The sequence below is a fragment of the Cyclospora cayetanensis genome, unplaced genomic scaffold (assembly GCF_002999335.1).
Source record: "Cyclospora cayetanensis isolate NF1_C8 unplaced genomic scaffold, CcayRef3 CcayRef3_contig_28, whole genome shotgun sequence".
In the NCBI taxonomy this organism is placed as follows: Eukaryota; Apicomplexa; class Conoidasida; order Eucoccidiorida; family Eimeriidae; genus Cyclospora; species Cyclospora cayetanensis.
This window is the reverse complement of record NW_020312236.1, coordinates 101,401-127,350: the sequence shown is the minus strand read 5'-3', so window position 1 is coordinate 127,350 and position 25,950 is coordinate 101,401. Positions and strand designations below refer to the sequence as shown.

General features: G+C 53.4%; 6 protein-coding genes across 6 annotated transcripts; 2 read left to right on the top strand and 4 right to left on the bottom strand.

The window, feature by feature from the left end:
* Positions 1-349: 349 nt before the first annotated feature.
* LOC34621021 lies at positions 350-3,996 on the bottom strand. The gene is made up of 8 exons (XM_026338588.1): positions 3,961-3,996; positions 3,264-3,746; positions 2,607-3,113; positions 1,995-2,456; positions 1,824-1,901; positions 1,290-1,655; positions 780-1,169; positions 350-481 (listed from the first exon to the last, which is right to left on the bottom strand). Exons 1-8 carry the CDS (start codon positions 3,994-3,996, stop codon positions 350-352), a joined length of 2,454 nt encoding a protein of 817 aa, XP_026194373.1.
* Positions 3,997-4,897: 901 nt separating this feature from the next.
* LOC34621022 (putative uncharacterized protein DDB_G0271606) lies at positions 4,898-6,616 on the top strand. Its single transcript, XM_026338587.1, has 2 exons — positions 4,898-5,501; positions 6,543-6,616. Exons 1-2 carry the CDS (start codon positions 4,898-4,900, stop codon positions 6,614-6,616), a joined length of 678 nt encoding a protein of 225 aa, XP_026194372.1.
* Positions 6,617-9,771: 3,155 nt separating this feature from the next.
* On the top strand, positions 9,772-12,195 carry LOC34621023. Its single transcript, XM_022734249.1, has one exon. The coding sequence runs from the start codon at positions 9,772-9,774 to the stop codon at positions 12,193-12,195; it is 2,424 nt and encodes an 807-aa protein (XP_022590512.1).
* Positions 12,196-14,212: 2,017 nt separating this feature from the next.
* On the bottom strand, positions 14,213-16,427 carry LOC34621024. Its single transcript, XM_026338586.1, has 4 exons — positions 16,113-16,427; positions 15,749-15,868; positions 14,551-15,631; positions 14,213-14,451 (listed from the first exon to the last, which is right to left on the bottom strand). The coding sequence occupies exons 1-4, from the start codon at positions 16,425-16,427 to the stop codon at positions 14,213-14,215; spliced, it is 1,755 nt and encodes a 584-aa protein (XP_026194371.1).
* Positions 16,428-18,454: 2,027 nt separating this feature from the next.
* LOC34621025 lies at positions 18,455-21,667 on the bottom strand. The gene is made up of 11 exons (XM_026338585.1): positions 21,074-21,667; positions 20,894-20,957; positions 20,653-20,737; positions 20,298-20,373; positions 20,056-20,080; positions 19,817-19,953; positions 19,456-19,553; positions 19,181-19,296; positions 18,996-19,039; positions 18,733-18,861; positions 18,455-18,508 (listed from the first exon to the last, which is right to left on the bottom strand). The coding sequence occupies exons 1-11, from the start codon at positions 21,665-21,667 to the stop codon at positions 18,455-18,457; spliced, it is 1,422 nt and encodes a 473-aa protein (XP_026194370.1).
* A 1,689-nt stretch (positions 21,668-23,356) lies between these two features.
* Positions 23,357-25,082, bottom strand: LOC113147578. Its single transcript, XM_026338583.1, has 2 exons — positions 24,352-25,082; positions 23,357-23,987 (listed from the first exon to the last, which is right to left on the bottom strand). Exons 1-2 carry the CDS (start codon positions 25,080-25,082, stop codon positions 23,357-23,359), a joined length of 1,362 nt encoding a protein of 453 aa, XP_026194368.1.
* Positions 25,083-25,950: the final 868 nt, after the last annotated feature.

The window sequence follows — 25,950 nt, the reverse complement described above, 5'->3', positions numbered from 1 at the left end:
TTCACTCTCCCTGCCAACTAGTCTCTCTGCCCTTTGGCGCATCTCGCAGTCTGCACCGGCCATAAGACTAGCTGTGCTGCTTCTGTGCTGGGTCGTTCCCCTCCCTAGTCCCTGGAGATATTTCTGTGTCGGTTCGAGTGTGTCTCTCTCTTTCCGTCTCTGCCTCGTCCAGTCGGTGCCTTGCATGTGCTTCCGCCTTCACCTCGCGCCTTTGGATCGGCCTGTACCTGTAGCTTTGCCTGTGCACGTCTCTCGCAAGGAGCCCAAGCGCCGCCTGCCGGTTGGAAGGGAGCAGAGGGCAGCAGCAGCTCGGAGTTGAGTTTTTTTAGACTCGAGCTCGATTCAGCTTCTAGGCCGCAGTAGGCAGAAACATCACATCGCGGATAGAGGCAACCCCCATTAACAGCTGCACTAGGCGGTCTATGCCAACCCCCAAGCCTGCAGTCGGGGGGAGCCCTAGTGCCAGACAGTCCACAAAATCCTGCAGCAGCAGCAGCAACAACATACAGGGTGGCAGACCTTCACGGGTGACCTTCCCTCCTCCTTTTTTCGCGCATGTCATTCACTGCCACGACGTTATTCAAGTTGTGATTCTTCCCTCTGAGCGCGGGTGCAGGTGGCTCTGGAGGTCAGTCTTCATGCCATCGTTGCATGTCTCCGTCGGGTATTTGAGTACGGCTCCCTCCAAGTCTGCGTCTGTCTATCTGCCCTTCTGCACCGCGCTGTGCATCGCTGCGCACGAGTCTCTACCGGCCTAACTGCCCCTCTGCGTTGCTTACCTCTGCGTTCGCTGCGGCTGTCTCTGTGTCTAGCGACTGGAGCTTGGCGGTCTGAGCTGCGAGTCTCCTCCGCTGCTCAGATGGACACGCCAGCTCGGCGTAGCCGTCCGCAATTTCCATGCCCCCTACATATGTTTCAAACCTTTCAGCGAGCGGTACTGGCCATGCTGAGGCGCTTCCTGCTGCTGCTGGAGGAGGTGCTGCTGGGGCTGCCAGCGGTGACAGGAGGAGGGGGGGGTGCAGCACGTGGGTTGGCTGAAGCAAACGGGGTTCTACAAAACGCTTGAACAGAAATGCAGATAGATGTTCCTTGCTCAGAACGCAGCGAGAAGGCAGCGGCTCCTGGTGTTGCTGTTGCTGCCTCAGTAATTCTTCCGCCTGCCGCAGGGCCTAAAAAAGACAAAATACGATACAGCAGCGAGCACCGAAGGTGCACTGCTGGGAGCCCCTACTGCTGCCTGCCCTACTCCCGCTGCTACACTCTCTGCTACACTTGCTGCTGCTTCTAACCTCTTCGTGACGCAGATTCTGCAACTCGATCCCGGTATAAGTCTTGATTGCGTCAAAGTAGGCAATCTCCTGAAAGGGGGTCGCCCAGTTCACCGACTTGAAAATACCCCTACCCTCAAGCTCCCGAGGCAGCATGCCCCCAGGTGTAGTTCCAGCTGATGGCGCCTTGTCTGCTGCGGCTGCTAATCCTGCAGACGCGAACCCCAATGCAGAAGCAGCAGCAGCAGCAGCAGCAAGCAGCATCTGGGTAAGGCGGCGCATGTCTGCGGCAGTGTGAAGGACGGCGTAAACCTCAAGAGACGTAAATTCGAAGTGATGCCGCCAAGAAATGCCTTCGTTCCGAAAGCAGCGGCCGATCTCGTACAGCTGCAGCAAACGCAGTAGGCTGGCAGGAAGGTTCAGTCATTGTGTTGCACCAGGAGCAGCAATACCGTGGCGTTCAAAGAATTTGCATGGCCTAGCCCACAGTAAGTACACCCCAGCGGCCCCAGCAGCAGCACTTGCAGAGACGTACGAACACCAGCAGCCAAGTACCTTATCAGAGACGCCAGCAATCACCAGTTTCTTGAGGTTCAGTTCGGGGGCTTGACGCAGCACAACACCTGCCTTCGTCTGAAGCAGACATCCACCACAACAGATTTGTGCCTGCTAAACTTGCTCTCGCGTGAAGGCTGTTGCTGCTCCTCCTGCTGCTGGTAAGCTTACCGCGTTCAGCTGAGAGGCGAAAAGGCGGACTGTTTCGCTGCTAGGAGGAGGAGCAGCAGCAGCAGAGAGATGCTGCTGCTGCCGCCGGTGCCGCTGCTGCGGTGGCTGCTGCTGCTGGCGCTGCTGCTGCTGCTGCATGCGTAGGAGACAGGGAGTATCGACGGAGAGGAACCCTTCGCCATCAAGCAAAGATCTCACGGCCTTAATTATGGCGCTGCGACCCCGAAGCAGTCGCCGTCTTTCAGGATTTTGCAGTAAAAGGGACACATTGCGAATTCCACTGCTGCTCTCGTGCAGCTGGTGCTGATCTTCTGCTTCGTTATCGCCATCCCAGGCAGGCTGTGGCATTTGAGGCTCCTGCTGTTGCTGCTCCTTTTGCTCCTGCTGCTGCTGCTCCTGCTGATGCTGCTCCTGCTGCTGATGCTCCTGCTCCTGCTGTTGCTGCTCCTGCTGCTGCTGCTCCTTTTGCTCCTGCTGCTGCTGCTCCTGCTGTTGCTGCTCCTTTTGCTCCTGCTGCTCCTGCTCCTGCTGTTGCTGCTCCTTTTGCTCCTGCTGCTCCTGCTCCTGCTGTTGCTGCTCCTTTTGCTCCTGCTGCTGCTGCTCCTGCTTTACGCGTGAGCGTTGCAGCTGCTGCTGCAGCCGACCCAAATACCGCTGCACCAGCAGCAGTTGCGGTAGCCAAGGGTTGCGGCTGCTCTCCTGAGGCTGCTGCTGCTGCAGCCGATCTTTCTCCTGGAGGGCAGCAGCGCAAACAGACGCTGGTCCTACGTCTGCTATATGTTGCAGTAACAGCAAGCGGGCTGTAGCAATAGCAGCGCTGGCGGGAGACTGCTGCAGAAACCCCACTGCTTCCGGCGGGAGCAGCTGCTTCGCCAGCAGCACGAGAGGCTGCAGCGGTGCATGCGACCCTCTCTGGAAGCCATGCGATAAATCCACCGTCAGCTCGCCGCGCAAAGTCTTTCTCATAATGCCTCTGACGAGCACCACATCACCTAGATCAAGCAGCGGCAGCAGGTGCTGCACTGAGCACCTGGAGGTCCCTCCCTCGCAAGCGCCGGCTGCTCGAAACGCTCCAAGATCCCCCTCGACAAGGCTGCATGCATTCCATGCCATCGCCATCTTCTTTTCCATCTTCTCCTTCTCTTCCATCTCCTCCTTCTCCTCCTCCTCGGAGGAGGAGGAGGAAGAGAAGGCGGAGATATCCTGGGCAAGACTTCCTGAGGGGATGGCGCCTTCAGCAGCCTTCCGAAGCGGCCCCCGTGCATACACCTGGAGCTTAACAGCTCCGTTGGGGTCGTTTAGAGGCGATATGTCGAAGAACGCGCCTCCATTTCGTATGCTGGTAATTCTGCCGCATGCAGCTTCGTGCGGTTGCGCCTGGGGGCCGGCTGCGTCGACTGCCGTCGCCGCTGAACAAGGAGACAAGCTCGCATATCTTCGCTGCAAGTCCTCTATAGAGCTCAAACGCAAGTTTCGCCGTTCCTGCCCCAGCTGGTGCTGCTGCTGCAAGAGCTGCTCGGTAGTAGGATGCGTGTTGATCCCTAGAACGGACTGCAGCAACAGCCACTTCGAAACCCGCCGCAGAAAGTCGGCATCGCGAAGAGCCAACCCGCTGCTGCTGCCTTCGCCTTTGCACGATCTGCTGTTAGTCTTGCAGTCCTCCGCATCTGTAGAGATTCCAACGCAAGCGGATCTGGAGGCACTCCGTGTGGGGGCAGTAGCGTCGCAGACAGGCCTGTGCACGAGCTGCCGCTGCTGCTGCTGCTGGCGCCAATACCGCCCTTGGCGCGCTGCTGCTGGCAGCGTTGCTGCTTGCCTCCTGCCCACAAGAAATGCCGTGCAGACACAGTCCTGCCAACGAGGCTGAAGGGTGACTCCCCCTGCCGTCTCTATGACGGCTGCTAAACCGCGGCTGCGCAAGAAGCAGACTTCAGCTGTAAGCAGCAGCAGCAGCGGCAGAGTGAACTTGAGCGTTGGGGCTCCCAGTTTCATGGGGTCGCATTGGCAACGGCAGCAAACGACTTGCAAGTGCAGCGGCAGTTGTTGCTGCTTCGAGTGCAGCCTCTAGGCTTGCTGCCGCTATTCTGCCAGTTCCACTGGAGCCCAAATGTTGGCACTGCTGCCGCCGCGTTGTTGCTGCTGCATTCAGCGCGACTGGCTGGGTTGCAGCAGCAGCTGCTGCTGCAAGCGTGGCCGCTGCTCGTGCTGCTGCTGCTTCTGCCTTGCTAGTGTTGCACTTGCAGGCGGCCTGCTGTGTGTGTAGTCGAAACGGCGTTTGGGCGAGCCAGACGCGTACTCGAGAGCAAAGAGACGCTACGAGGATCCACGTGTTGTCGCGCACGGCTAGCGGCGGAACGCAGAAGAAACCGTCCGCCTACGTCGGAAGCCTCAAGACATCTGGAGCAAGAACGGAGGATCTGCGCTCTCAACCCTGGAGCGTACACCCACTCTAAAGGGAGCATTCCCGTCTGCAACAAAAGAATTGAACTTAATAAGCAGCTTTAAAGCCACTTTTGCAGGATAAGGACCCCTACGGCAGGCTGCTCAGCGCTCTCCGCTGCCCAGACAACCCCCCCGGTCCTTGACGCCCGTGGCAGCAGCGGTGACAGCACCAGCACGACTCTATCAGGAGCAGCAGACAATTATCCCTTTCTAGCTGACCAAGGTTTCCTTGTTCCTCCTCGCTATTCGACGGAGGAGCACGCTCACCTTTGCCGCCACTGTACAGAGTGCGTGCGTCCCAGCAGCAGTCGAAAGGTTGCTACGGCGGCCTCGTTTCGTTGCGAGACAGTCGAATTCGTTGTTCCTTTCTGGCTGGTATTTGAGGCGCCGCAGCAGTCGCTGTATTCTGGGTGTCTCTGCAGCGACAGCGAGAGACCAGCGGCAACCCAAGCGTCTGCAAGATGGCAGCAGCACACGACGACTTCTTCAACGGCAAGAGCAGCGAATTCGACTTAGTACAGCAGGATGACGACTTCCTACTGGACAGCGTGGAGCAGCCAGAGGCACTTCCCGTGCAGGCCGTGCAACAGGCGGAGCAGCGGCAGCGCGAGAAACTGAATAACGGCATAGACTTCTCCGCTGCAGACAGCCCGGGCGATCGTGAAAAGAGGGATGAACGGCAACTTGGCAGGAGCGACCCCTTCGACCCTTTTTCCACCGAAGAAACCTCTTTTCCCAGTGATGTCTTCGGAGCTGCTCCCCCAAGGGCAGCCTCTGCTCGGGAGGCCTCTGAGCTCGGGCAGCCTCAAGGTGCCACTCAAGATGCAGCGGTGTCTTTGACTCCCGAAGAGCAGGCAAAGCAGGCGCAGCAAATGCAACAGCAGCAGCAGCTGTTGCAACAGCGACAGGATCTCCAGCAGCAGCTGCAAGGGGACATTGAGATCCGGCAACGCGAGGAACAAGCCCAGCGGCAGCAGCAGCAGCAAATTGCTGATGAGGAAATTCGAACTTTTTATGAACAGAGAGAGAGACATCTGGAGAGGCGCAAGGCACAGCTCAAGTACAGTTGTGCCACTCCTAACACTCAGCGCCGCTTGTGCACAGTAGACTGCTTGCGTCGCTGCTGTCCCTTTTCGTTGCCTGCTGCTGCTGCTGATCCTAGCGCTGTACTTTCTTGCAGTTTCTGCGTCCGGCTCTTCTAATGCTACGTCTGCCGATGCCCTAGTTGACACTGTAGTGATCGTGCGTCGTTGGCGAGAGAGCATGACACAAAAAAACGCAAATCCAAAGCCTTCAACTCTTGCCTGTGGCTGCATCCTCAGGGCACAGGCCTCTGCAGCCGCGGCAAAGGAGCAGCAGGAGTGCGGCAGTGGATGGGCTCGTGTATACTGGCTGGTGAATCACAGAAGCAACAGCGGCGCCACTGCAACAAAAGAAAAGGACCGCCCTGAGCTAAGCCGCATGCGCCGGATGTTGGCAGAGCTAGCGGCTGAGGCGTCACATTCGTAAGACAAAAACGAACGAAGAACACGAAGGACGACACCAGGTGCCTATGACTCACCTCTCACAAGCGGACATTTAGTCATACATACATCGCATTCTCCCTCGAAATTCGTTCATGGAGGTAGGTGGGTTCTTGGTACAATGCGCATGTGGAATTCCATCTCGGCCCCTAAAGCCTTTTGTTTTTCTCAATGCCGCAGACTGCAGCGCCATAAGTGGATGCCCCGCGGAATCACATGGCACACGGGGAAGCACAGTATGCGAATGTGCAGATATATATGTACGCAAATATATGTATATGGCAGTATTTATAAGAATATTGTCCACATCAATATACGCATATGCATATATCAACAGGTGCATTTACGTGCAATACGTATGCGTACTTCCGTATTTGTTACGTTAACATCTGTATATATGTGTGTTTATGGAGTGTGGCCATGTGTCTGGGAGTTGTTGGAGATGATGTCTGTTTCGTTTTCCGTCCTTCTTATGGCCGCGTTGCCATTGTTCCTTTTTCATTTGAACCACATTCTCGTAAATACGCGTAATAAAATTCAATTTGGGGGGGCATTCTAGTGGGCAGGCTCCACAAAATTGCAGCAAGCGCAGCAGCAGGCAGCAGGTGCCTATGCAGTTTGAAGGGTGATGGATTAAGCTTTTCGGCACTTGGATAGTAGCTGGAGTCACTAAATTTGAAGGAAAAGTAACGACTAGCCTCTGTTAAGTGCAAGGGGAGAACAGGAGCTTTTGAAGGCACATTCGTCTTAGTTGAAAAGTCAAACAGCTCCTGAGGTGCGTTGGTGGGGTTCCACTTGATCACATTGGTACATGCCAGCTGAGCTGTATAGATGTAGAAAAGATCATTGTTCGGTGGAGGCGTACTTCGCTGTTGCAGCGACCACACAAAAATAAATTTCGGGTGCTTTGCGTCGTCGTTTTGTCATGCGGCTGGATAACTCAAAATATTCCGGACTACGCTCCAACCCACTGGAAAAAAGCGACAATGCGATGAGACCGGATTTGTGTAAACAATACGGAGTTTAAGACTTGATAAACGTAGCTTGTGCTGGTCCGCTGTTGCATCAACAGCGTGAAATTCATTGTGGGGGTGAATGTTTGGCCTTGCCTCTGGTGCTGGCAGAGGTGATCCAGCCTGGGATATCAATCGTCGAGCAGGCTGTCGAGCATGACACCGAACCCCAGCAAGCAGATCGGGGTTCTACGTTGCGCTGGACAGCGGCAAATTTAGGTTTTCCAGTGAAGTTCTAATTAGCTACTACAATCCTTCAAGCAGAGAACAATGCTACCCTTCACCCTGATGTTGCAGCATCAGATACAGTATAACTACATGCATCACGCGCTACCCCACCTAGTAATCCAATACAAGAACGCAATTAAGTTTATGCTCTCTTAGTCACCAGAACTATATCCTTGTTCCACGCACACACAATCTGCGTGTTGTATAGCGCTTCGACTTGGCATCTTATGTTCTTAAAGAAGCTACGCAGCATCTTGAATTCTACTACCCAAACTTCGCATAATTACATACTTGCACGAACATTAAATTTAGGGCAGGTTCAGGAATCATTTCAATGTTTTGACGCAATCTATCGAAAACCTAAGCGGCCCTTCCGCTTCGATTACTGTATGTATGTTGAATTTTCCCGCACACACGGGAAAATTTGGAGGCGGAAGGTGCAAAACGCCGATGCTCGCACAGCCGGGAAAAATACGAAGAACAAAAACCTGTTGAAATTTTTCAGAGCAGAGCGACTAACGAAACAGCGAGTAGTGCTCTGCTCTTCTCGTACTCTATTCACCGCTAGTTAGCTGAAACTGTGGATGTGAAATTCTTCGAGACTGGGGAGATTTGTGGTTGGTGGAATCACCAACTAGACTTTGATCGGGAAATTTTGTATTATGGAGAAGTTGCCTTTCTTTTGGGTTTTTCCTGCGATAGCATAAGCGCATATCGTCGAAATTGTCAGTGGGTTCTCGCCTACGGTGTCAGACATTCGTACGGAGTATTCGCAAGTCACTTTGCTTGATGAAATGCTACATCACGAAAAATATTATGCATCCACAGCGGAGCGCCATCGCCCTAGCCCCGTAGTATCATTAAACAGAGTCACTGCGTGTCGAAGTACAGCAGCTGCAGCGTTCGGGCTAGTTTACTTTAAAAAGATGTTCTGTGTCGAAGCATGTCGGGGAGGCAGACTTAACTGGCCCGTTGTATTCTACGTAGGGTGAGGGCATAGCCTAGAAAAGTGTAAAATGCTGCAAGTATCAGCCATCGCTTTCTCTACAGCAACGTAGGATGTATCACCAATGACCCCTTAGGGGTCTAGCTGGGGGCACCGTTTCCTGTGCTTATGCTGATGGGTTTCACCTGAAACTGGCTCGTTTAGAAGGGTGGTGCCCCGTGTGTGGAAATTTTTTCCTGCTTATTTACTCGCAGTGCATCTACCTCCTTCATTATATCAGACGACCTATGACAGAATGGTCAGGAAAGTTTACTTGGCATCGACGGCAGTGCTGCAGTGTCCTGGTAGCAGTGGGGTGGAGAATTACAAGATGCGTTCCCCTGTGTCGAGGGCCTGCATCAGTGGATATGCGCGAGCCGCTTCTTATGAGTGTTGAGCCTCATTCGCTTTGTTTCGTCCCCTACTGTTTCTTATTCTAGTGCTCTGAGCGTTCCATTATGGGCTGTCGGGGCACATCTGCGACTGAAGCCGTGTTAAGAAAACTTTGGGGTCTAGAAGTATATTATTTTCATTGTGTGTCATAACTGCTTTGCTACTGGAAATGAAAGCCGCTCTGTGCATATCGGATCATTTGATGGGGTTGCTGTGGATGCCCTCCTGTTGTTAGCCGCAAGACCCGTGGAGCTGAAAGCGAGAAAATACACGGCTTAGCAGTGTATCTTCATACCCCAACAATAAGCATGTAATTTCAACGGCTGTTATGGTCCCGCTGGATTCTCGCCGCTTCCCAAAAAGCCGTTGCTTTGGTGCTGGCTTGCCTGCCACCGTCGACGGGCCACCGACGCCTAACCGCGAACAGCGTCAACACACTGACCCTGATGTCTAATGCTTCCCTTGAGCAACCACAGCGTATTTTCTTAGGCTATTTGAGGTGTTTCGACGCGTTATCGCGCAATTCCTACTGCCTGCTTGTTTGCCACTACCGACAGGCCGCCGACTCTGGACAGCAGACAGTGCCACCGCACGGACGACCCCGATGTCTGTTGCTCGCTACAAGCCTCCATTGCAAGTGTTTAGCTAAGTGGACCCGTTAAGTCTTTGTTTTTTACTGTATCGACAGCAAATCCTCTTCAGCCTGAGCCGTGTAACAGCGATCAGACATTGAATGGCCCACTGCCGAGCAGAGTCCCCCTGGTTCTTCAGACAGCGGCCGCGGCTGTAATGACTCTGTGGCGCTTGGATCATCTCTTTTCTACCCGCATTTAGCAGTAGGATCTGGTTCATCTGGTGTCATTTCTACTCACACTCTGCGCGACGCGCCACTGGTTGGCAGTTGTGGTTAGCCCCCCGTTTAGACAGCGGTCCCGCTTCGAACTCTCGAGCTCGCTTGAAGTTTCGTCCAGAAGCTTCCCTTTCTCTCCCTTCTACTCCATGAAAGCGTGGGTAGAAGAGGTTTTCTCTCTGAGCCGCATGGGGTTACGGAAAAATATCGAGCTCACGCTTTCGTTTCCCGCTTGAAGGCACGCCCCCCGGCACTGTGGGCTCTCGCTTACCCAGTCGCCTCTGCTCTAGACGCAGAACATTGAGGCTCCGATATCCGGATTTTGAATGTGCGACGCAACGCAATGGATGGCTCTGACGAACAAGCAGCTCCGAAGGCCGGGATCGCTGGAAGCAACCAGCGGCGTCTGTTGCTGGAAGTGCTGCGGGCAAACCTCCGTGTAAGGAGTAGCTCAGCGGTTGGGAAGGCGTTTAGCCAGACAGCGCCCCTGAATCAGCATACAGCACACCAGGCCGCTGCTTTTATGCCACGCCTTGACGGACTTGCACCGACTATGGCTGCTGCTGAACACATTACTGCCATGCGCGCCGCAGTACATCACCAGCACGGTGTTACAAGGATCGAGCAGGAGAGAGCCCTTGACGCTGTCTCCATCGCTCGAGAGAGTGCTTCACGGCAGGCGCGTGCTGCTACTCGTAGCCACCCTGCTCCCGAGAGCGTTTGTTCAACAAATCTTGCGAAAACTGACTGCGGAGAGAGGTGCAAAGCAGCCCGTGACAGCGCATCTTCGTCCTCCTACAACAAGCCAGCCCCGGAGGTTGGCTTCCAGCGTGGCCTTAGCACTGCTCTTTTCGCGAAGCTGGCGGAGACGCTCTCCGTGGAGAAGGGACCGCTCAACTTCTTGACTTGGGAAGACGGCAGCTGGTACTGCGGCCAGCTCACTGGAGGCGCTCTGGACGGAGTTGGAGTCTACCGATACACCGATGGCTCAGTCTACTGCGGCCAGTGGGCGCAGGATCGGCTGCACGGCTATGGGGTCTTCATCGCTCCCAACGGATTTTTGTACAGAGGGCACTTCGAGGGGGACAGGCAGAACGGACCAGGTTCGCCTCTTGCCTTTTCGCATCGGTTAGATTTGCTGGCTCGCCCGTTTCTCTCCTCAGGAGGCTGCCAGTCCGTCGAGCAAGTAGTTGGGAGCCAAACGCTTCTCGCTCTGTGCCTCTGCGCTGTTGCCTGTGCAGGTGTTTTCGTGTTCCCCCAAGGAACCACCTTCTTCGGTCACTTCCGCAATGGGCGTCTGCACGGCTTGTCGTGCTACGTGTCGCCCTCCGGAAAGTCTCGAGTGCTGCTTGGCGAGTGGCGAGATGGCGAGTTTCAGAGAACGCTTCCTCTGCAATGCCGAGATGCTGAATTCTATCGCCGAGCAGCGGAGACAGTCGACCTCCTCCAGGCCGCGTGGACTCCCCTGCCCATCCCCATGCCCGACGCGCGCACTCTTGAGTTGCCGATTAGGGAGGAGCGAACTGCAGCCTGGAGTGGAAGAGCGGAGCAGGCCTGCGGCTCCGCCGTGCTCGAGGCGCTGCGAACAGAGCTCCCAAGCAGCCTGCTGCAAATCGCGGCAGAAGCTGCAGCCGAAGACGCCGTGCAGGCTCCACTTCGCCAAGCGGAAAGGCGCTCCAGCGGCAGCCCAGCAGCAGGCGCATCCAAGCCCCCTGTGCGGAAGCGCAAAGCCAGCGTCTCGAGGCTCCAGTGCACACAAGCCGGAGAACCAACTGCCCGCTGCAGGGCTAATAAGGCTGCAAACGCGGAGGCCAGCGGCTCCAGCGGAGGAGCCTCGGCCCCCCCCCAACGCGCCACAACCACCAAGGCTCAACTGCTGCGTTGGGAAAGCGAGGCTCGAAAGCTGCCGCGAATTCCCCACTTGAACTACAACCGCGTCCTCGGCCGCTGGTATGCACGCGTTCGTGATCCAGCAAGCGGTCGCCGCATTTGGAAGGGTTACACTTGCGCAGTTCACGGCTTCTTTCAGGCCAGAGATATGGCGATCGACCGCCTGCGACAGTTCAGCCAGCTCGTTTCGTCTCAGGCGAATGAGGAGCTGGACGCCAGCGAGCCTGCGGAAGACTTGCACCTCTCAGCGGCCTGCGCCACAGAGGTCGAACAGCTCGTGATCCAGCTGCGTGGTGGGGAAGACGAACGCAGTGCGGAGCCTCCCAAAGCGGAAGTAGCTCCAAACGAGTGCAGCAGCAGCATTGCTGGCACCCTCTCATCAGAAGAAACGCACGTGTCAGAAGGAGCTCCTCCTGCGCGGCTGATCGTGGAGGGGGATGCCTCTGCATGCGCTCCGGACGCTCCGGCTGCCGTCGATCCAAGGGCCTCCGCAGAAGGCTCTGCAGGGCCTAAGGTGCTCTCGGAGAAAGCAGAATCAGCCTGTGGAGCCGCGAATACGCTGCTTGCTGCCGGGTTGTCAGTGGGCGAAAAAACTGCGGTGCAGACTCAGCGGAAGACCACATCCTCTGGCAATGCCGAGGTCGCACCCACAGCGACCCCGCACAGCGTCATTCCCTTGTCTTGGGAAAATAGCTTGAAAGAACACTTGTGCGCCGCTGGCAGCACTGCTGAGCTGTCCTTTTCGTCAGACTGCCTAGGAGCCACCTACTTCAAGCCGAATACGGCGAGGGCGCAGGATGAGGAGAGCCTTTCATGCAGTCGTTTGACAACGGCGGACTGTAGTGACACAGCACTGAGTCGCTGCATCCCTTCTTAGGGCGGCACGGCCGGGGTCGTGTGCGCAAGGGCAGCGCCTTTTCCTGGCCACGTCAACCAGCCCTGGTGAGCCCGCTTGGCTTCAGCTCGCCGGCTGCGAGGGATGGAACTGCCAGGATTCGTCGAGTCGAGGCAGTCTAGCCTTATCTGGCACTTTTTGCCGAGAATCTGCCGGCGATTCGTGTTCTAATCTATAGCTTTCACCCTGCTTGGCGAAAAGGAAACTAAATTTGGAGCTGCTTCCCTTGGCCCCTTTCGTAGCATGTGCTCCCCTCCTACCCTTCAGGCTGAAGCAGCTCTTCATGTGCCGCGGGGGAGCATCCTGCCTTTTGCCGTTCTTTGTATCGTCGCCGCTGATCTGAATATATCTGTAATTCCCACTAGTTCGCTCTAGTTTGCTCCCTGGTGGGGTCAGCCCACCCCGCCATACGTACAGTCGCAGTTTTTAACGCAGTGCGCATCGCCTGACGGCGCGCATTCGTGCTGCTCATTCCGAGTGATTAGCCGATTGCCGTCACCCTCCAATGATTCGTTCGCTGCCGACGTCACTTTCCTATTTGAAGATATTGTTATTGTTGTATTGAAGCATGGCTCCATCTAGCCAAATGCCACTTTGGACGAAAATCTTGCACTCCGAGCTCGCTGCTGCCAGGCGCTTTAGGGAATAGATGTATCCGGGGGTCGGGCGCAGTTTCGCAGCAAGCTGGAAAATTAAGACCCTCGGCTATGGTATTTCCTCCAGTCGTTCATGAGTGCGGCTCTCTGACTTCTCTTTGAGAAATCGCCTTCACTTTGGATCACCTTGGAGTCTCCTTGCTTGCATAGAAGTGGCTTGACAGGGCTCGCACTTGCGCCTCCCCAAAAGCCTTGTCAGGGGAGCACCGGCATAGAAGTGCCATACATTCGCTAAGCCAGCAAATGCTTGGCTAAAGGGTGATATTGGGGAAATAAGACCCTGTGGGTGTGCGGGACCTTCGATCAAGCGGCTGTATCTGAAGAGCGCTGGCTTAAAGTGCCAGTGGCAAATGCTGAGGGTTTCCAATCGCTACAGCGCGGGGACTAGAGCATGCCTGCTTCCGGGCGAAGGCGCTCCTCTTGCGTCCGCACATGTGACAGCAGGTTTTCTCCGTCATCGGCCAATTTTTAGAGCAGCGTAGTTGTTCGTTACGGGAGATTAAAGGAGCCAGTGGATGAAAATAATGCCGACACGGAAGTGCGCTGGTGGCGAGGTAGATACATAAAAGCCCTGGATATCAAAAGGGCGGCAAAGTCACTGCCACTAGGCTCATAAAAGCTAATTGAACAGAGTTACATGTTTGTGCTATTGATTGGTCTTAGACAGTTCTGCTACCCTTAAATCTGACCTGCCACTAAAAGCTTTCAGATTCTAACACGCCCGCCAAACTGCCTTGATTTGCCAGAGGAACAGCTCACGTAGTGCTGCTACTGATCGTAATCCGAGCAGCTCACGTAGTGCTGCTACTGATCGTAATCCTGCTACCGGGAGAGACCTTTTGCAAGAAAGCATTGGCCATGTGGCTTTATACCATTCCGTAGTTCAGTGCTGCAAAACGGCTTTTGAGACAGCCCCCAGCAGTCACGACAGTGAAAGACTCAATTGCAAGCGCTAAAAACGACTATTCGGCATACATGCCGTTTACCTGAAAGCTGTAACCAGTGCCACATCCTAGCCTACACCCTCAATAGGGTAACCTGACATGAAGGAAGCTCCTTGATTTTATTCTGCTGTTGGTGCTACTGCTGAAAACGGCACAACGTATGCTAGCCAGCAGTTAATAAAGCAATCAAAGCAGCAGTTCATGGTGGCTCATTGCCACTCACCCTAAGCCTTTCCACACGGCCCAGTAGCAAATAGTTATTGCATCCTGACTATTACCTTTAGTATCCCCAGCTCTCTCAGTGCTCTAAAATGTTCTTCCCATGTGCATGCCCTGCTAGCAGCCGCATTCTGCCGGTCCTTTTGTTTCTACCACCCATGACTCAGACACGCTGCACCTCTACTTGTCTTCCTCTTTCGCTGGCTGTGTACCAATGCCAAGGAAGCTCTGCGAGCCCTGGTGAGCGATTCTCTCCTGAGTCATGTGCACAAGCGGCCCTGAGAACTGGGCGCGCGGTGTAGTTGCTCCCGAGCTATCAGCAGGACCTGTTTTCTTTATTGAGTGTATGACGAGAACCGGAGGAGGCACGAGCATCCAGGGATTCCTCTTGATCATCACCATATGCGCGAAAAACATATCTGAAACGCACAGTGTGCATGACGGGGGGACTTTCTGCAAAGGCTCACTCATGTATGAGCGCTGAAGCCTGCTGCGCTTCCTGCTGGTGCTGAGCTCACCTTCGACCCACTCGCCAAGGCTGTTTCCTAAGAGGGGTATCAACAGCCCCAAAGCCAAAAGCAGCAACGCAGCAGCGCTTTTCTGCCGCTGTTGCTGATCTCTACTAGATTGTGGTTCCTGGCTGCGGGCCTGCAAAAAGGAATCCCCGACCTTTAAAGCTGCGTCGGTTTCGCTGTGAAAGCCCACATTTCGAGCAGCGCCAACAATAGGCGCTTCTGTCGCCTGGAGAACGCCAGACAGATGTGCCTCTTGATTTGGCTTCCAATGCTGCCGACTCTCTTGAAGCATCACAGCACCACCTTCGGTCTGCTGGTGGTGCAAGAGCTTACGGGCCAGAGGGGCGCCTGTCGGCGGCTGTGGCTTTTCAGCGGTGAGAGAATCGACCTCCGCGTGCTGCAAAAGCGGCTGCTGAGAAGGCAGTAACAAGTGTGAAAGGCTCTCGAACGCACCCTGGCCTCTGCTGCTGACAGGTGGTGATCCTGAATCCGCAGCTAATGCAAAAAGCAGCAGCGACAGCCCGACACAGAAGCATCCCAAAGCTGCCAGGAGAAAGGGACCTCTGATCCACAAGGCAACCAGCCACGCCCCCTTTGCAGATGCTGATTCCTGCCGGGGAGAGGCTGAAGGCTCTTCGCCGGGTGCTTCAGCCTTTACTGCTGTTCCTGATAAGGCTGTTACAGGAGGCGCGAGAGTTCTCCTTTGCTGTGTCATAGCTACGCCGAGTCTACGAGGAGAAAGCTCACTCGCAACGAGCTCAGAAAGCAGGGCAGGCGAGGCTTGGCTCAGGGGGTCTCGCGGAGATACAGACAGTGGCCTTCCCATGACGGCATCGTTTGCTAAGGCATCAAGGCTGTGCAAAGCGGGGTTTGGCGGGCAGAAGAGGTGATAACCTCCTCGGCAGACGGCAAGGAGTATCCTAAGGAAATGCCACAGCAGCAGGATTCCAGCCAGCAAGGCTGCGAGCATCAAGGGGGCCAGCCAGTAAAGGTAACTGTTACCCACGAAGCGAAAAAAGCCTTGCGGCAGCGAACCGGCAGCCAGAGCGGCGAGCAGCTTTTGTGTGCCCACGAGAAAGAGCAGCACCAGTGCCACGCAGACAGTCCAACCGCTACCGAAGGCAATAGGCTGAACCACAATGTGCACCAGTACAACACAGCAGGAGGCTATTGCCGAGGCCAAACTGAGGGGCGACATCCGGAAGCCCACGCATTTTAGCAGCGCCGCAGCAACTGCGCATGCCAGAGATGAATACAAGAGAGACTGAAGGTGCGATCCTACGAAGAGCAGTGCGTTGCCCACGCGCGCTCTGCAGCTCGTCTGAAATAGAGCAACAAATACACAAGCATCATGCACGGGCACCCCATATTAACGCTTGCTCCCCTCTTCTGAAAGCCACCATAGTGCATATGTATGGGTAAATCGTGGATAAAAGCCAAACTCGTTGAAAACCTTAAAGCGTCAGCATGCCCAGCGGTCTAGCTTCCTCGTCATCCCTTGCCCCCTATCTGTGTGGCTCTGGGAGCGCCTGGCGACTTGCAAGCCCCGAGGAGGTATAGCTTACGACCAACGCCACGATAAAGGCTCCAATGGAAATCAAGAAGCAAGCAGAAGAGAACGTCGTAAGCAGCAAGCATCCAGCCAGCCTGCGGCGCTGTCCATCCTCTGGTACATCTAGCCAAGGAGATGATATGAAACAAAAGGAAGCGGCAGCCAGCTGCGCTGAGAGGACAAAGCTGCTTAAGTACCTCACCGCCTTCCGTGTAGTCCTTAGCTCCCAGTACTTGAGCTCCAGGCTATGCAAAGCATCATATTCATTGCAAGCAGAGGTGCAAGGCTGAGCCCCTCCGCTCTTAAGAAGGGATGTCGAGTCTTCCATTCCCTACTCCCCAGCGCGTAAGATTCCTGCTGTAGGTACTCTCTTCCGGGGCGACCATGTCGCACAACTTCCAGCATCTGCCTTTACCGCGAAGAAAAGAACCAGAAAATTGGACTGCTTCCTAAGGCAGAAGTTAAATTTGGGGGATTGCGCGAATGTCTGCTGTGAAATCCGCCACGCAGACGTATTGGTCTCACAATGGAATCTGCAAAGTTGGCCCCTAATTTCGGTGCCGGATGAGCCCCACACCACTCCTAGCCAAGGCTATGCGTTAATAAAACGCTCTGAGAGTAATTGTGTACACACGTTATGGCGACCATTGGACGAAGGGACAGGGCCTCTAGGAGACCCTGTCCTTCACTGAGTCTGAACTGTGCAGTGTCACCTCGATCTTCTTCATAATGTCCATCTAAACCTTTTCATTTCTTACCCCGAGGAAACTGAGCAAGCAAGACTGGGTTCCTTGGCAGCTGCAGCGGCCCTGACGCGGAAGCGGGCGTCCTCGCGTGTGGAGGGCTGCTGTCTGGGGTATCTATGGTCTGAAGCTCGAAATCTTTGTCGGCCTACCATTGCAAACGCAGGCGGTAGATTGCTATCATGCTTTACATTTAAAAGCTATTCTAAGGAGATTCAAAGTCTCCCGTATTTTCCCATCACATCCGTCCCAGTGTGTGGCCAGTGGTCCCTTCATGCGCTGTTCCTTCACCGAAACTGTGTCCCCCTTCCCAGCTCGCTTTGTTAATGTTGCATCGCCCACCCATATTAGTTATTTTGCTAGATTTATCATATTAGTTGTCAGCTCGAGCCCCTGCGCAATTTTCCTCTCGTGTTTCTTTCCCTTTGTTGCGTGGACAGGAAGTAACCGCCGAGGCCTTTGCGGCAAAGGACACGGCCTCCAGCGATACCTCTGACCTAGACTGTATGCCTCTAAAATGGTTTTTCTTGAATTTTTCCATACGCCTGTAGATTGAATGCAAGATCGAGTGCTCTGCCTTCTTGGTGCGTCCAAGAACTATGATTACGGACAGACTTCTTTCGACTGTGTCAAAAAGTACCTCTCTTCTGAAAGGTCAGTATTTCTCCCAGACTACCTTCGTGCTACAGTCTATTGGCTTATGCTTATGTCCTCAGCTAGTCAATTTATCCAAGACACTGCTCCTAAACGGTGTCCACTAAGTTCAGCGCATGTACAGTGAGGAAAGGAAATTATGGTATCGCGCGTACACACTTGCAGCCCCATGACTTGCCTTTACCTAAATAACACATCCTTACCGATTGCATGCTTTGGTTACCCGTACATGCTTTCGCAGTGCTCTGGTAGATCCATACTGTTACAATGAATGCTGCGGGAGTGCGCCCAGTCGCGTTCGATTCAGGATTAGCAAGGAATCAACTCTTTGAATTGTCAGCCTATATATATATAAAATATTTTGCAGAGTAATGTTAGGTTGTATCGGAACATGCTACACTTGAGCACTTTATATTCCAGTAGATATATATGCAGTCAAAAATTTCAAAGGGCTGACTAGTTGGTATGGTTGCTCGTATATCATGCTTATTGCACGGAAGCCTCGGCTCAATACTGGAGGAATCGATTTCATGTGTGCTGCTTCCTGCCTGCAACTAGCTGTGATTGCTCGGAATGCTTAGAGGGTGCAGAGAAGCACATCATCGATGCGCCTCCCCCGGCACGTCGGACACTGAGAGGCGCATGCCGGAAAAGCAGGACGCTCTTTTGGACAGCATTTAATTCCCACTGCATTTTGCTAAACTCCTAGGTTAAAGGTATTTTATGTGGAGACCTTTGATGGAAAGCTACAGTGTGCGACTGTATGCATTGTTCCGAGCGATCTGAAGGTGCAGCCATGTGTAGAACAGACATCTCTCACCCCCGTAGGATGTCCTTGAGGCTGCTGGTAATGGCGTAACTTACATAGCACTACTTCTACGTGCTTTTCTAACCCATGATGCCAAAATATTCAGCTTGTCAAAGCGCAGTCTCATAAAATCAATAACATGGTTGGAATTCACTGCTGTACAGCTTTCCGTTTCCAGCGGCTGGCGAAGTCGAGCTTCAATAGCTGAACAGAGAATGCAACAGAGCAGAAGAAGAGCCTTTGTTGTCCCGTAACTACTTGTTTCCCTGATATCCCACTTTTCTGAGTTCCCAAAAGCAAGGCATGGAGAGTTGCACTAGTAATGCCTTCAGCGGCGGAGGCCTACAAATTTGTGCGACCTAACAGTTGTTCATGTGAATATAGAGCTTTAGCGCAACCCAAAAGCCTCCTAGCTTTGCTGGGCGTACCAGCTGCTTCCTGAAGTAGGGCATATCCTCACTAGACGCCACAGGATTGCAACCCTCCGCCATCTGTGTTGCAATCATGCAAGTGAGAACTCCAGTGTCTCTCCCGTCAAACTGCCCGACGATGGAAGGCTGAGAGAGGCACACAAGTCACCGCTCATGTAAATCAACATTCTTTAGCTAACATCCAAGACAGTGATGCTGTTTGCGTCTCCTATTAGAGGACATGTTTACGACTGGACAGAGCAAGTCAACGGTTGGCGCACCTCTGGTACGAAGTTGGAACGGTGAAGGCTGAAAAATCTGAGACCTGAATTTCAGCAACGTCGTGAAAGGACAGTCCAAGTGCTATATATTCATCAGTGCCTCCTGAATTTTTGCGGGAATGACTCACACCTACGGCTCGATACGCATGTGCAGCTGCCCGAAGGCCTGTATTCCAGCAACTCACCGTGCTCCTGTATATAGGCTCTTAGCACCGACAGGGTATTTTGGATCGGTATAGCTCCAGATGATTGAGAAGGATCGTACCATCGTACCAGAAAAAGGGCTGCACGTGGCCCCTTGCTGCAAAGCAGAGCATTCCAGTCGAATTATCCAAGCAACAAACAGCGCTGCAACTTTCGCGGACCGATTCGTGATGAAAATTAGTTACACACATCAATTTAAGGATAGCTGAATTTTCGAGAGAAGCGGATGCATTTGCTAGTAGGTGTGTTTCTTTACATGATATCAACTACGATAGTTGCATAGTGCGTCGGTCCCAACGTGACGGGCAAAATGACCACCTGGGACTTCAGAACGTTTTGTCGCTCGAGTTCCTCCTACACCAAAATGCCATTGGGAGAGAGCGAGGCAGGGCCGAATATAGCAGCGAGAGCAAAGAAAGCACAACGCCCAGAGAACTTATCATAAAGCAGCAGCAGCAAAGACTGCCACTCGACTGCCGCCAGTGCCAGACTTGCACTGAAGAGACTGCAGTAGCTAGGGACGTCCTTCGCTAGGCAGACGTAAAGTGCTCTTGGACGATCCTAGTATTGCAAGCACATCGCACTGTGTGGGCCCAATGTCCGAATAGTACTCTCACCAGAAGAATTCCAGTGTCTTCCGAGGACATACTGGGGGACAGCAGCTTGGAGGATATCTCAACGCTGAGACTGGTCAGTTTGGGCCTTTTGCGCCTGGTGGATTGCCAAACGCAATGACAATTACGACAGAAATGTGCTCGGTAGCCAGTGTCCCTCCCTGTGCTGGTCCAGGCTAGGCCCAGAGAAAAACATAGAAGCCTTCCACTTGGAAAATAACCCAGTCTAGCGACCTACCTGCGAGTGTGCAACGGCGTTTTGTTGACCTGCAGGACCCAGTACATCAAGGCACGCAGCCAGTACTCGTAGCACAATGGTCCCTGTAATGCTATTAGCATCTAAGGGGCCCTAAAATCAGTCCTTTCTTGTCGAAGTCTACATCTGTTCCTGTTACTGCAGGAATTGCAGTAGCAAATTCAAAGGACAAGCCCAGCCGATGCTGCTTTGCATGCCTTTGGGGGAGATCCTAGGAAAGCAAGTTACCTCTAGAGCCCGGAGATAGACATTTATGAGGTTGGGAGTCAGCCCTTCAGCGCGTAAAAGGACCTGCTGTTCCTGCCTGGGATCCATAGGACACCACGTCACAATTCGAACGAGGAATTTTGCAAAAGAGAGTTTTTGAGGACATCTTTCATGACCAGAAGCACCTATTTCTCCAAAGCTGCGCCTGGCTTGGTGCGAAGCTCACAAGCAGAAGGCAGCCTGAAAAGACTTAGAGAATATTGCGACATTCTCTGAATCCCTGCATATATAATTAATCTATGTTGTTACACCAGACTACCAGAACCATTTGGAAGTCTAGGAGCTCAGCACTTTATATCTGTAGCTTCGCCCTTACGAGCTGACAAGCATCCCTTCGATCGTGAAGGGCGCGTAGTTCGCCTCTTGCCAACGGTCGACAACATGGGACATCAGCTCTTCCTCTGCAAAGACACAAAAGCTAGCTTAGTGTCCCTGTGGCAGCTGCTGCTGCGTAGAGAAATAGGGCTCGGTATCAAGGAGGGAGTGGCTCTGTTTCGTTGCTCTCGTGAGCATGATTTCACGAGCTGAGAGAGAAGCGGGTCACGTTGGCAACTTACCGGCGTTAGTTATGGACCTTCTTGTATCGCTGCATTCATCGTAGCGCCTGTTGATCTTCAACACCTGAGGGCAGCCAAAGCAGAATCAAAGCTTTGTTTCGTTCCTGCACCTCCAATATGTTAAAACCTGTCTCTCCACAACAGATGTAAGCCTGCTGAAACCGTCGTGTGCTTGCTCACTGCATTCACTAGAACAGAAAATGGCAAGGATGAGGCTTCCAAATCGCTAGGAGAGATAGCGCCTCTTTCCAATTTAGCGGCAGCTTCCTCTTTCTCGGCTTGCTCGTCGCTTAGAGGGCTGTCGCTCCAGGCACTTTCTTCTGAGTCGCTGAGATCTCCATACTGTGCGTCCTGAAGGTCGTCACCGCTGTCTGCACCACCCCATGCACCGGGCTGCGTCTCTTGTGCAGCGCCTGCTCCATCCGGACTGCCGAGCGTTGCTACTCCGGAGGGCCCGGAGTCAAGTGGTGTTTCGGGCTGAAGAACGCCTCCCGAAGCACCTCCATCTCCTGTTGCAACGTGCCCCTGCGGCTGTGAGTCCTCTAGGGAGTCTTCGCCCCCGTTTGCCCCAGCAGCTTCAGTGGGTGGCAGCTGCTGATTCTGAGGTTCCTCCAAGGGGTCTTCGCGTATATTAGAAGGGTTGTATTCTAGGGTCTGCAGCCCTTTGTCCGATTGTTTTGGCTCTGGGTGCCAAAGAGAGGCTTCTTGTTTCGTGGTGGGCTGTCCTATTACCCACCAAACAGAGTTTAGGCCTTCAGGCGCCCTGAATAGCATTTACCGCATACACATAAGCCACTTTTCTCAATCATAAATCGATAACACAGAGTATCCCGAGGACACAGACCTAACAGTCTCCCCTAGCTTGTCGCTGGCAAGGGAGCATCCCCTGTAAACTCAGAGGGGCCTCCTGAGAATCTGGTATACCCATGCCTCCAAAACTTACGGTGACTCTGTCGGCGAGGCTGAAAGAGGCCTCTGGTAACGTGGCGACGGAAAGGGGCCTGTGTGGTCCTCTTCCTCCTTAAAGGCCCCAGGCAGCTGACCCTCTCTCCCTGCGCAGACGCAAGCCGCCCCGTACCCAGCAGGCGCTTTCAGGTGCCTTGCACAGGAGCGCATGAAGAGGCAGAAGTCCTGAGACGGAGAAGGAGAGAGTGCCAGACACAGAGAGGAAGAGGAGGCAAGCCGTTATTCCATGCCACACCCTCACCAGTGCAGCGGGCGGGGCCAGGTAGCAGCGCAAGGAAGGCTGTGACACCCAACAGGCGTCTCTGCATGTTGGATGCGCCTTTGATTCCGCTGCTGCTTGTGTTACAGGGGCTTCACGCTTTTTTCTGGTGTGCCTCGAGGCCTTGGAAGGTCATTATAGAGTCAGCCCAGAGCTTCCCTTTCCAAACGTTCCGCCTAAACTGGTAAAGCCAATATATTAGAGCGCTGAGAAGGAGAGGATTAGGGGAAGCAGCATCCAAGAGGACATCTGCTTGACAACTTATGCGGTAGTGGTAATGCGCGGCCAGCAGGGACTCGGCCTACAACAGGCCTGCATGTGTTCACCTTCCGAGTTGCTCTTCAGTCCGCAAACACTTGCCTCATGAATTAGGTAAATATTCATATAAAGCCAATAGAAGGGACAAAAACCCCCGAGGCCTCGGCCCCATGATCTGTGGCGGTGCGATCACGGAGGCCGTGGTTCACCTCCATTCAACCCTAGGCCCTCACGTTAAAAGGGCAGCATATGACTCTCTTGACCTCTAAACCCTATATTTTATTTTGTGCTGCATCTTCTGGACCTTTGTTTCAGGCAGGAAACAGTGAATTCATAGACCACACAGCCTGCAACCCGTATGGACCAGCTCAATGAAGGGGACACTGACAGCTGTATCGGTGTGTAAATGAAACAGAGGCTGGAGTCTATATAAGTGCCTTGTCTCAAGTCCTTGGTGAAGCATCCATGGGAGAGGATCACCTTTCCTCTAGAGCCTACCTAAAAAGGCCGGCGTTACGGAAGGCGCCGGCCGAACCTAGCGATTGTGACAACCCTTCCCTAAAGGGCCCGCTGATACGTTCCCTTAATGCCAGTAATTTTAGAAATTCGAATCAAATTAAATAGCTGTGTAACAGGCTCAGGTTATACGCGGGTACTTCCCTCCGGCAGTTCAACATTCTACGCGTAAAGCTCTTCGACCGTCCGACAGTATCGTCATACGCGCAGATCTATGTGCCTTTCAGAAACCACACGTGCACTTTAAGGTCTTTCCGGGCGCTGACTTGATAGCTGTCTAGCGTCTTAAAGGACTCGTGCGATTTCTGCTAAGGATGGTCCCCCATGGATCCCAGCAGCTGACGTGAAGGGGACATAAGAGACCTCTCTTGAAAACACCAAAGACATTGCATGATATCGGCGCCTGCACATTGACCAAGTGTCTCGGCATATACCCCTTTAGTTGTCCAAGGGCACAGAACAATCTAAGGCAGTACCGCATGCGGGGGTGGTGGCACAAGGATCTTCGCGGAAGGAGCCAGGATTGAAACAGGGGACTTAGCGACAGGCGAGGTGTATGTGCTGATGACTGCCGCTGGGTGGCTGCACGGGGAGTGTCTTCTTGTTTCACATGTTGCCTTGTCTCTTTTTCTCTGCTTTCGCTTCCTCCTGCATGCTTCTATCCTGTGGCCGAACACTCGGTAAAACATTACCGTGGTGGCGAAGATACACAACACAGATTGTGTTGCGGATATAACAGCGAAGCAGGCGACTCCAACTTCCATTCCTAATGCTATTCCCCACTGTTCGATGTCTACTAGTTTCTTTAGAAGCTTTACAATGAAGGAATCTGAGTGAGGCCGAGTGCTGTAGTTTATCGCATACACCTCTTGTGCCGCTACCCATGCTACTGTGGCAACAAAAGCGGAAGCCAAAAATAGCATCGTCAAGATCATGTTGTTCCAGCGCTCAAGGCACCCAAAGTTCAGACAAATGAGACATGCGCAGGACAGCAAAACTGCAGGGACACCAAATACCGGAGGAGCCATCCCCCCCAGCGCTGCTTGAATCTGTAGAAAACTTGCTGCCCAAGATGCAATCAACGCTGCACTGGTCCTGAAAGAAGGCAGCACGCACATGACCCATACAAGCGTGCATGCATACATACGAAGATAAATATATAGAATCCGCTAGTGGTAAGCCGCAAAGTCAAGCAATAATTCGATTTAGAAAAGCATCTGGACTAGTAAAGCGATGACATGATTTCAGCTGGCTTCCCACTAACAGCTGCATAGCGAGTAAGCCTCAAATCGTACTCTTCGAGTTGTAGGCTCCACATCTTGAGCCCTAACGATCCTACGCCGTCTGCCTCAAGCTGTAACGCGTTATCCGGATTCTAACAAAGCCTAGCGGTGGCTTGAGACGTAAAATATACAGTCAGTGTGCGTGCGGCGCTGTGCTGTCAGGTGCAGTGGCTCACGTCATCGCTCCTGTTGCGGTATCATGGCAAGTGGCCCTGGAAGCCCTAGCGGCGGCGGCAGCGGCCGCTGCAGTCATTCCTCCTGTCGCTCTGAGTATAACTTCGTGTGTCTTTGCAAATAACAGTGTTCCATAGTTGAAGGGCTCTAAAAATTGGTCAACGGCTGCATTGTCTATGGATGACTGAGAGACAGAGTACCCGGAGAGCCACATGCAGCATGTCAGGGCCGTCCCCAGAGAAATTAAGGACTGAACGATGCTCAAGGCCCTAAGGACCCTTGCCCACTTGCAACACCCCAGGAGAACAGCCATGATCGCTGAAGCCACTGCCAAAACCACAAAGATGATCAAAGACCATGCCCAGGCATACGCAAGGCACCATGCATATGTCCTGGGGTCCCTGGTTTTGAAGCTTGCACGGATTAAAGGCAACTCCGGGTCTAGAAGGCTGGGGGTCAAACCGTGGAGGCGTTGCCCGTTTGTTGCAGCAGCAAGCAAGAGGAGCGCAGCTCCTAGCTGCAAACCAATGGAGGCAGAGACAAGGCCTAAGGGGGGCAGACATGGCAGCAGCCGGCAGGACCACTGCTTGTTTGAGCTTTCCGTAGATAGCTCAGAATCCACGGAGTACAGAGGCTCAGCAACCGAGAAGGCACCGGGGTCCAGCACCTCGTCGGGGTCTGCATAGGTAAATTCAACGTCACCCCGCCATGCCTCAGCAGCGGGGGTTATCATTTCCTAACGGCCTGCAGGACTGAAAGGCGCCCTGCATACCCCCCAAAGTCGTAGAACCCGTTTCGTGTGCGCTTGCTCTAAGAACACAATCAAGGTACTGAGGCGACAGAGATATCTGAATGGTGTTAAAAAGGCTCCAGCAGAGACAGGGCCCCTTAATGCACTGACTCTTGTTTTTACAAGCCTCTTGCTTTATGCGTGTTCGGCAAAGACAGTCCTGCATATGGGCACCTGTACACCTAATTGCTACGCAGCCTTGTTCGAGATTTATGGAAAAAACTTAAGTCTGAGGTATATTGGGACCAGCTAAACTGTACGACCCGCGAAGGGGATAGAGAAGCGCCGTCTCCTCTACACAGTCATCTCCTGTCCCAGATACATGAAGCAAGACACTCGGAAATGTGCAGTGTGCCTTACGGTGTGAATAAAATCGCGAATCCATTGTAGCTTTACACGGTGGGTACCTCATTTTACAAATGCAAAAGAAAGAGCTGAGGCTAGCCACACGTTCTTGTTTGGCAGAGTGACCTCGCTGGGGCTGCATGAGCTGCTGCTGGTGGAGCATTCGAATAAGATTTGGATTGTCAGACGACCCAGTATAAGAAAATTATTTTATTGACTTGATAAACATTACTTACCACAATATAGAGCCTAAGGTCTCTTTTGCAAGGGGGACGCTGGGTGCAAAGACTCGAAAAGTCTGAATTTTTATGCATTCACAACACTCTCAGTGTGTCTCTCCACAGGAAACCTTGTGTCTTCCCCTGCTCCGCTAATGGGCGCGAAAATAGGGACAATACTGTATTTTGAGGTGAAGTCATAGCATTTACATGCACCCTCAATTTTCAAGTAGCAAGATTTCTCCTTC

Bases quoted from the DNA above. Each gene is read 5' to 3' on its own strand.
- LOC34621021 (XM_026338588.1), bottom strand. From the start codon at position 3,996: ATGCGACCCCATGAAACTGGGAGCCCCAACGCTCAA. The intron at 3,747-3,960 runs GTTCACTCTGCC...CAGCAGCAGCAG, and splicing joins CTGGGAGCCCCAACGCTCAA to CGGCAGCTCGTGCACAGGCC. The intron at 1,902-1,994 runs GTAAGCTTACCA...TGTCTGCTTCAG, and splicing joins TCGCCTCTCAGCTGAACGCG to ACGAAGGCAGGTGTTGTGCT.
- LOC34621022 (XM_026338587.1), top strand. From the start codon at position 4,898: ATGGCAGCAGCACACGACGACTTCTTCAACGGCAAGAGCAGCGAATTC. The intron at 5,502-6,542 runs GTTGTGCCACTC...ACAAAATTGCAG, and splicing joins CAAGGCACAGCTCAAGTACA to CAAGCGCAGCAGCAGGCAGC.
- LOC34621023 (XM_022734249.1), top strand. From the start codon at position 9,772: ATGGATGGCTCTGACGAACAAGCAGCTCCGAAGGCCGGGATCGCTGGA.
- LOC34621024 (XM_026338586.1), bottom strand. From the start codon at position 16,427: ATGGAAGACTCGACATCCCTTCTTAAGAGCGGAGGGGCTCAGCCTTGC. The intron at 15,869-16,112 runs GTAAGCTATACC...GCTCTATTTCAG, and splicing joins CCTTTATCGTGGCGTTGGTC to ACGAGCTGCAGAGCGCGCGT. The intron at 15,632-15,748 runs CGGATGTCGCCC...GTGGCACTGGTG, and splicing joins TGCTAAAATGCGTGGGCTTC to CTGCTCTTTCTCGTGGGCAC.
- LOC34621025 (XM_026338585.1), bottom strand. From the start codon at position 21,667: ATGCTATTCAGGGCGCCTGAAGGCCTAAACTCTGTTTGGTGGGTAATA. The intron at 20,374-20,652 runs GTAAGGGCGAAG...TATGGATCCCAG, and splicing joins GAAGGGATGCTTGTCAGCTC to GCAGGAACAGCAGGTCCTTT. The intron at 19,554-19,816 runs GTGAGAGTACTA...ATTTTGGTGTAG, and splicing joins AAGACACTGGAATTCTTCTG to GAGGAACTCGAGCGACAAAA.
- LOC113147578 (XM_026338583.1), bottom strand. From the start codon at position 25,082: ATGATAACCCCCGCTGCTGAGGCATGGCGGGGTGACGTTGAATTTACC. The intron at 23,988-24,351 runs GTGAGCCACTGC...GCCTTCTTTCAG, and splicing joins ACCGCAACAGGAGCGATGAC to GACCAGTGCAGCGTTGATTG.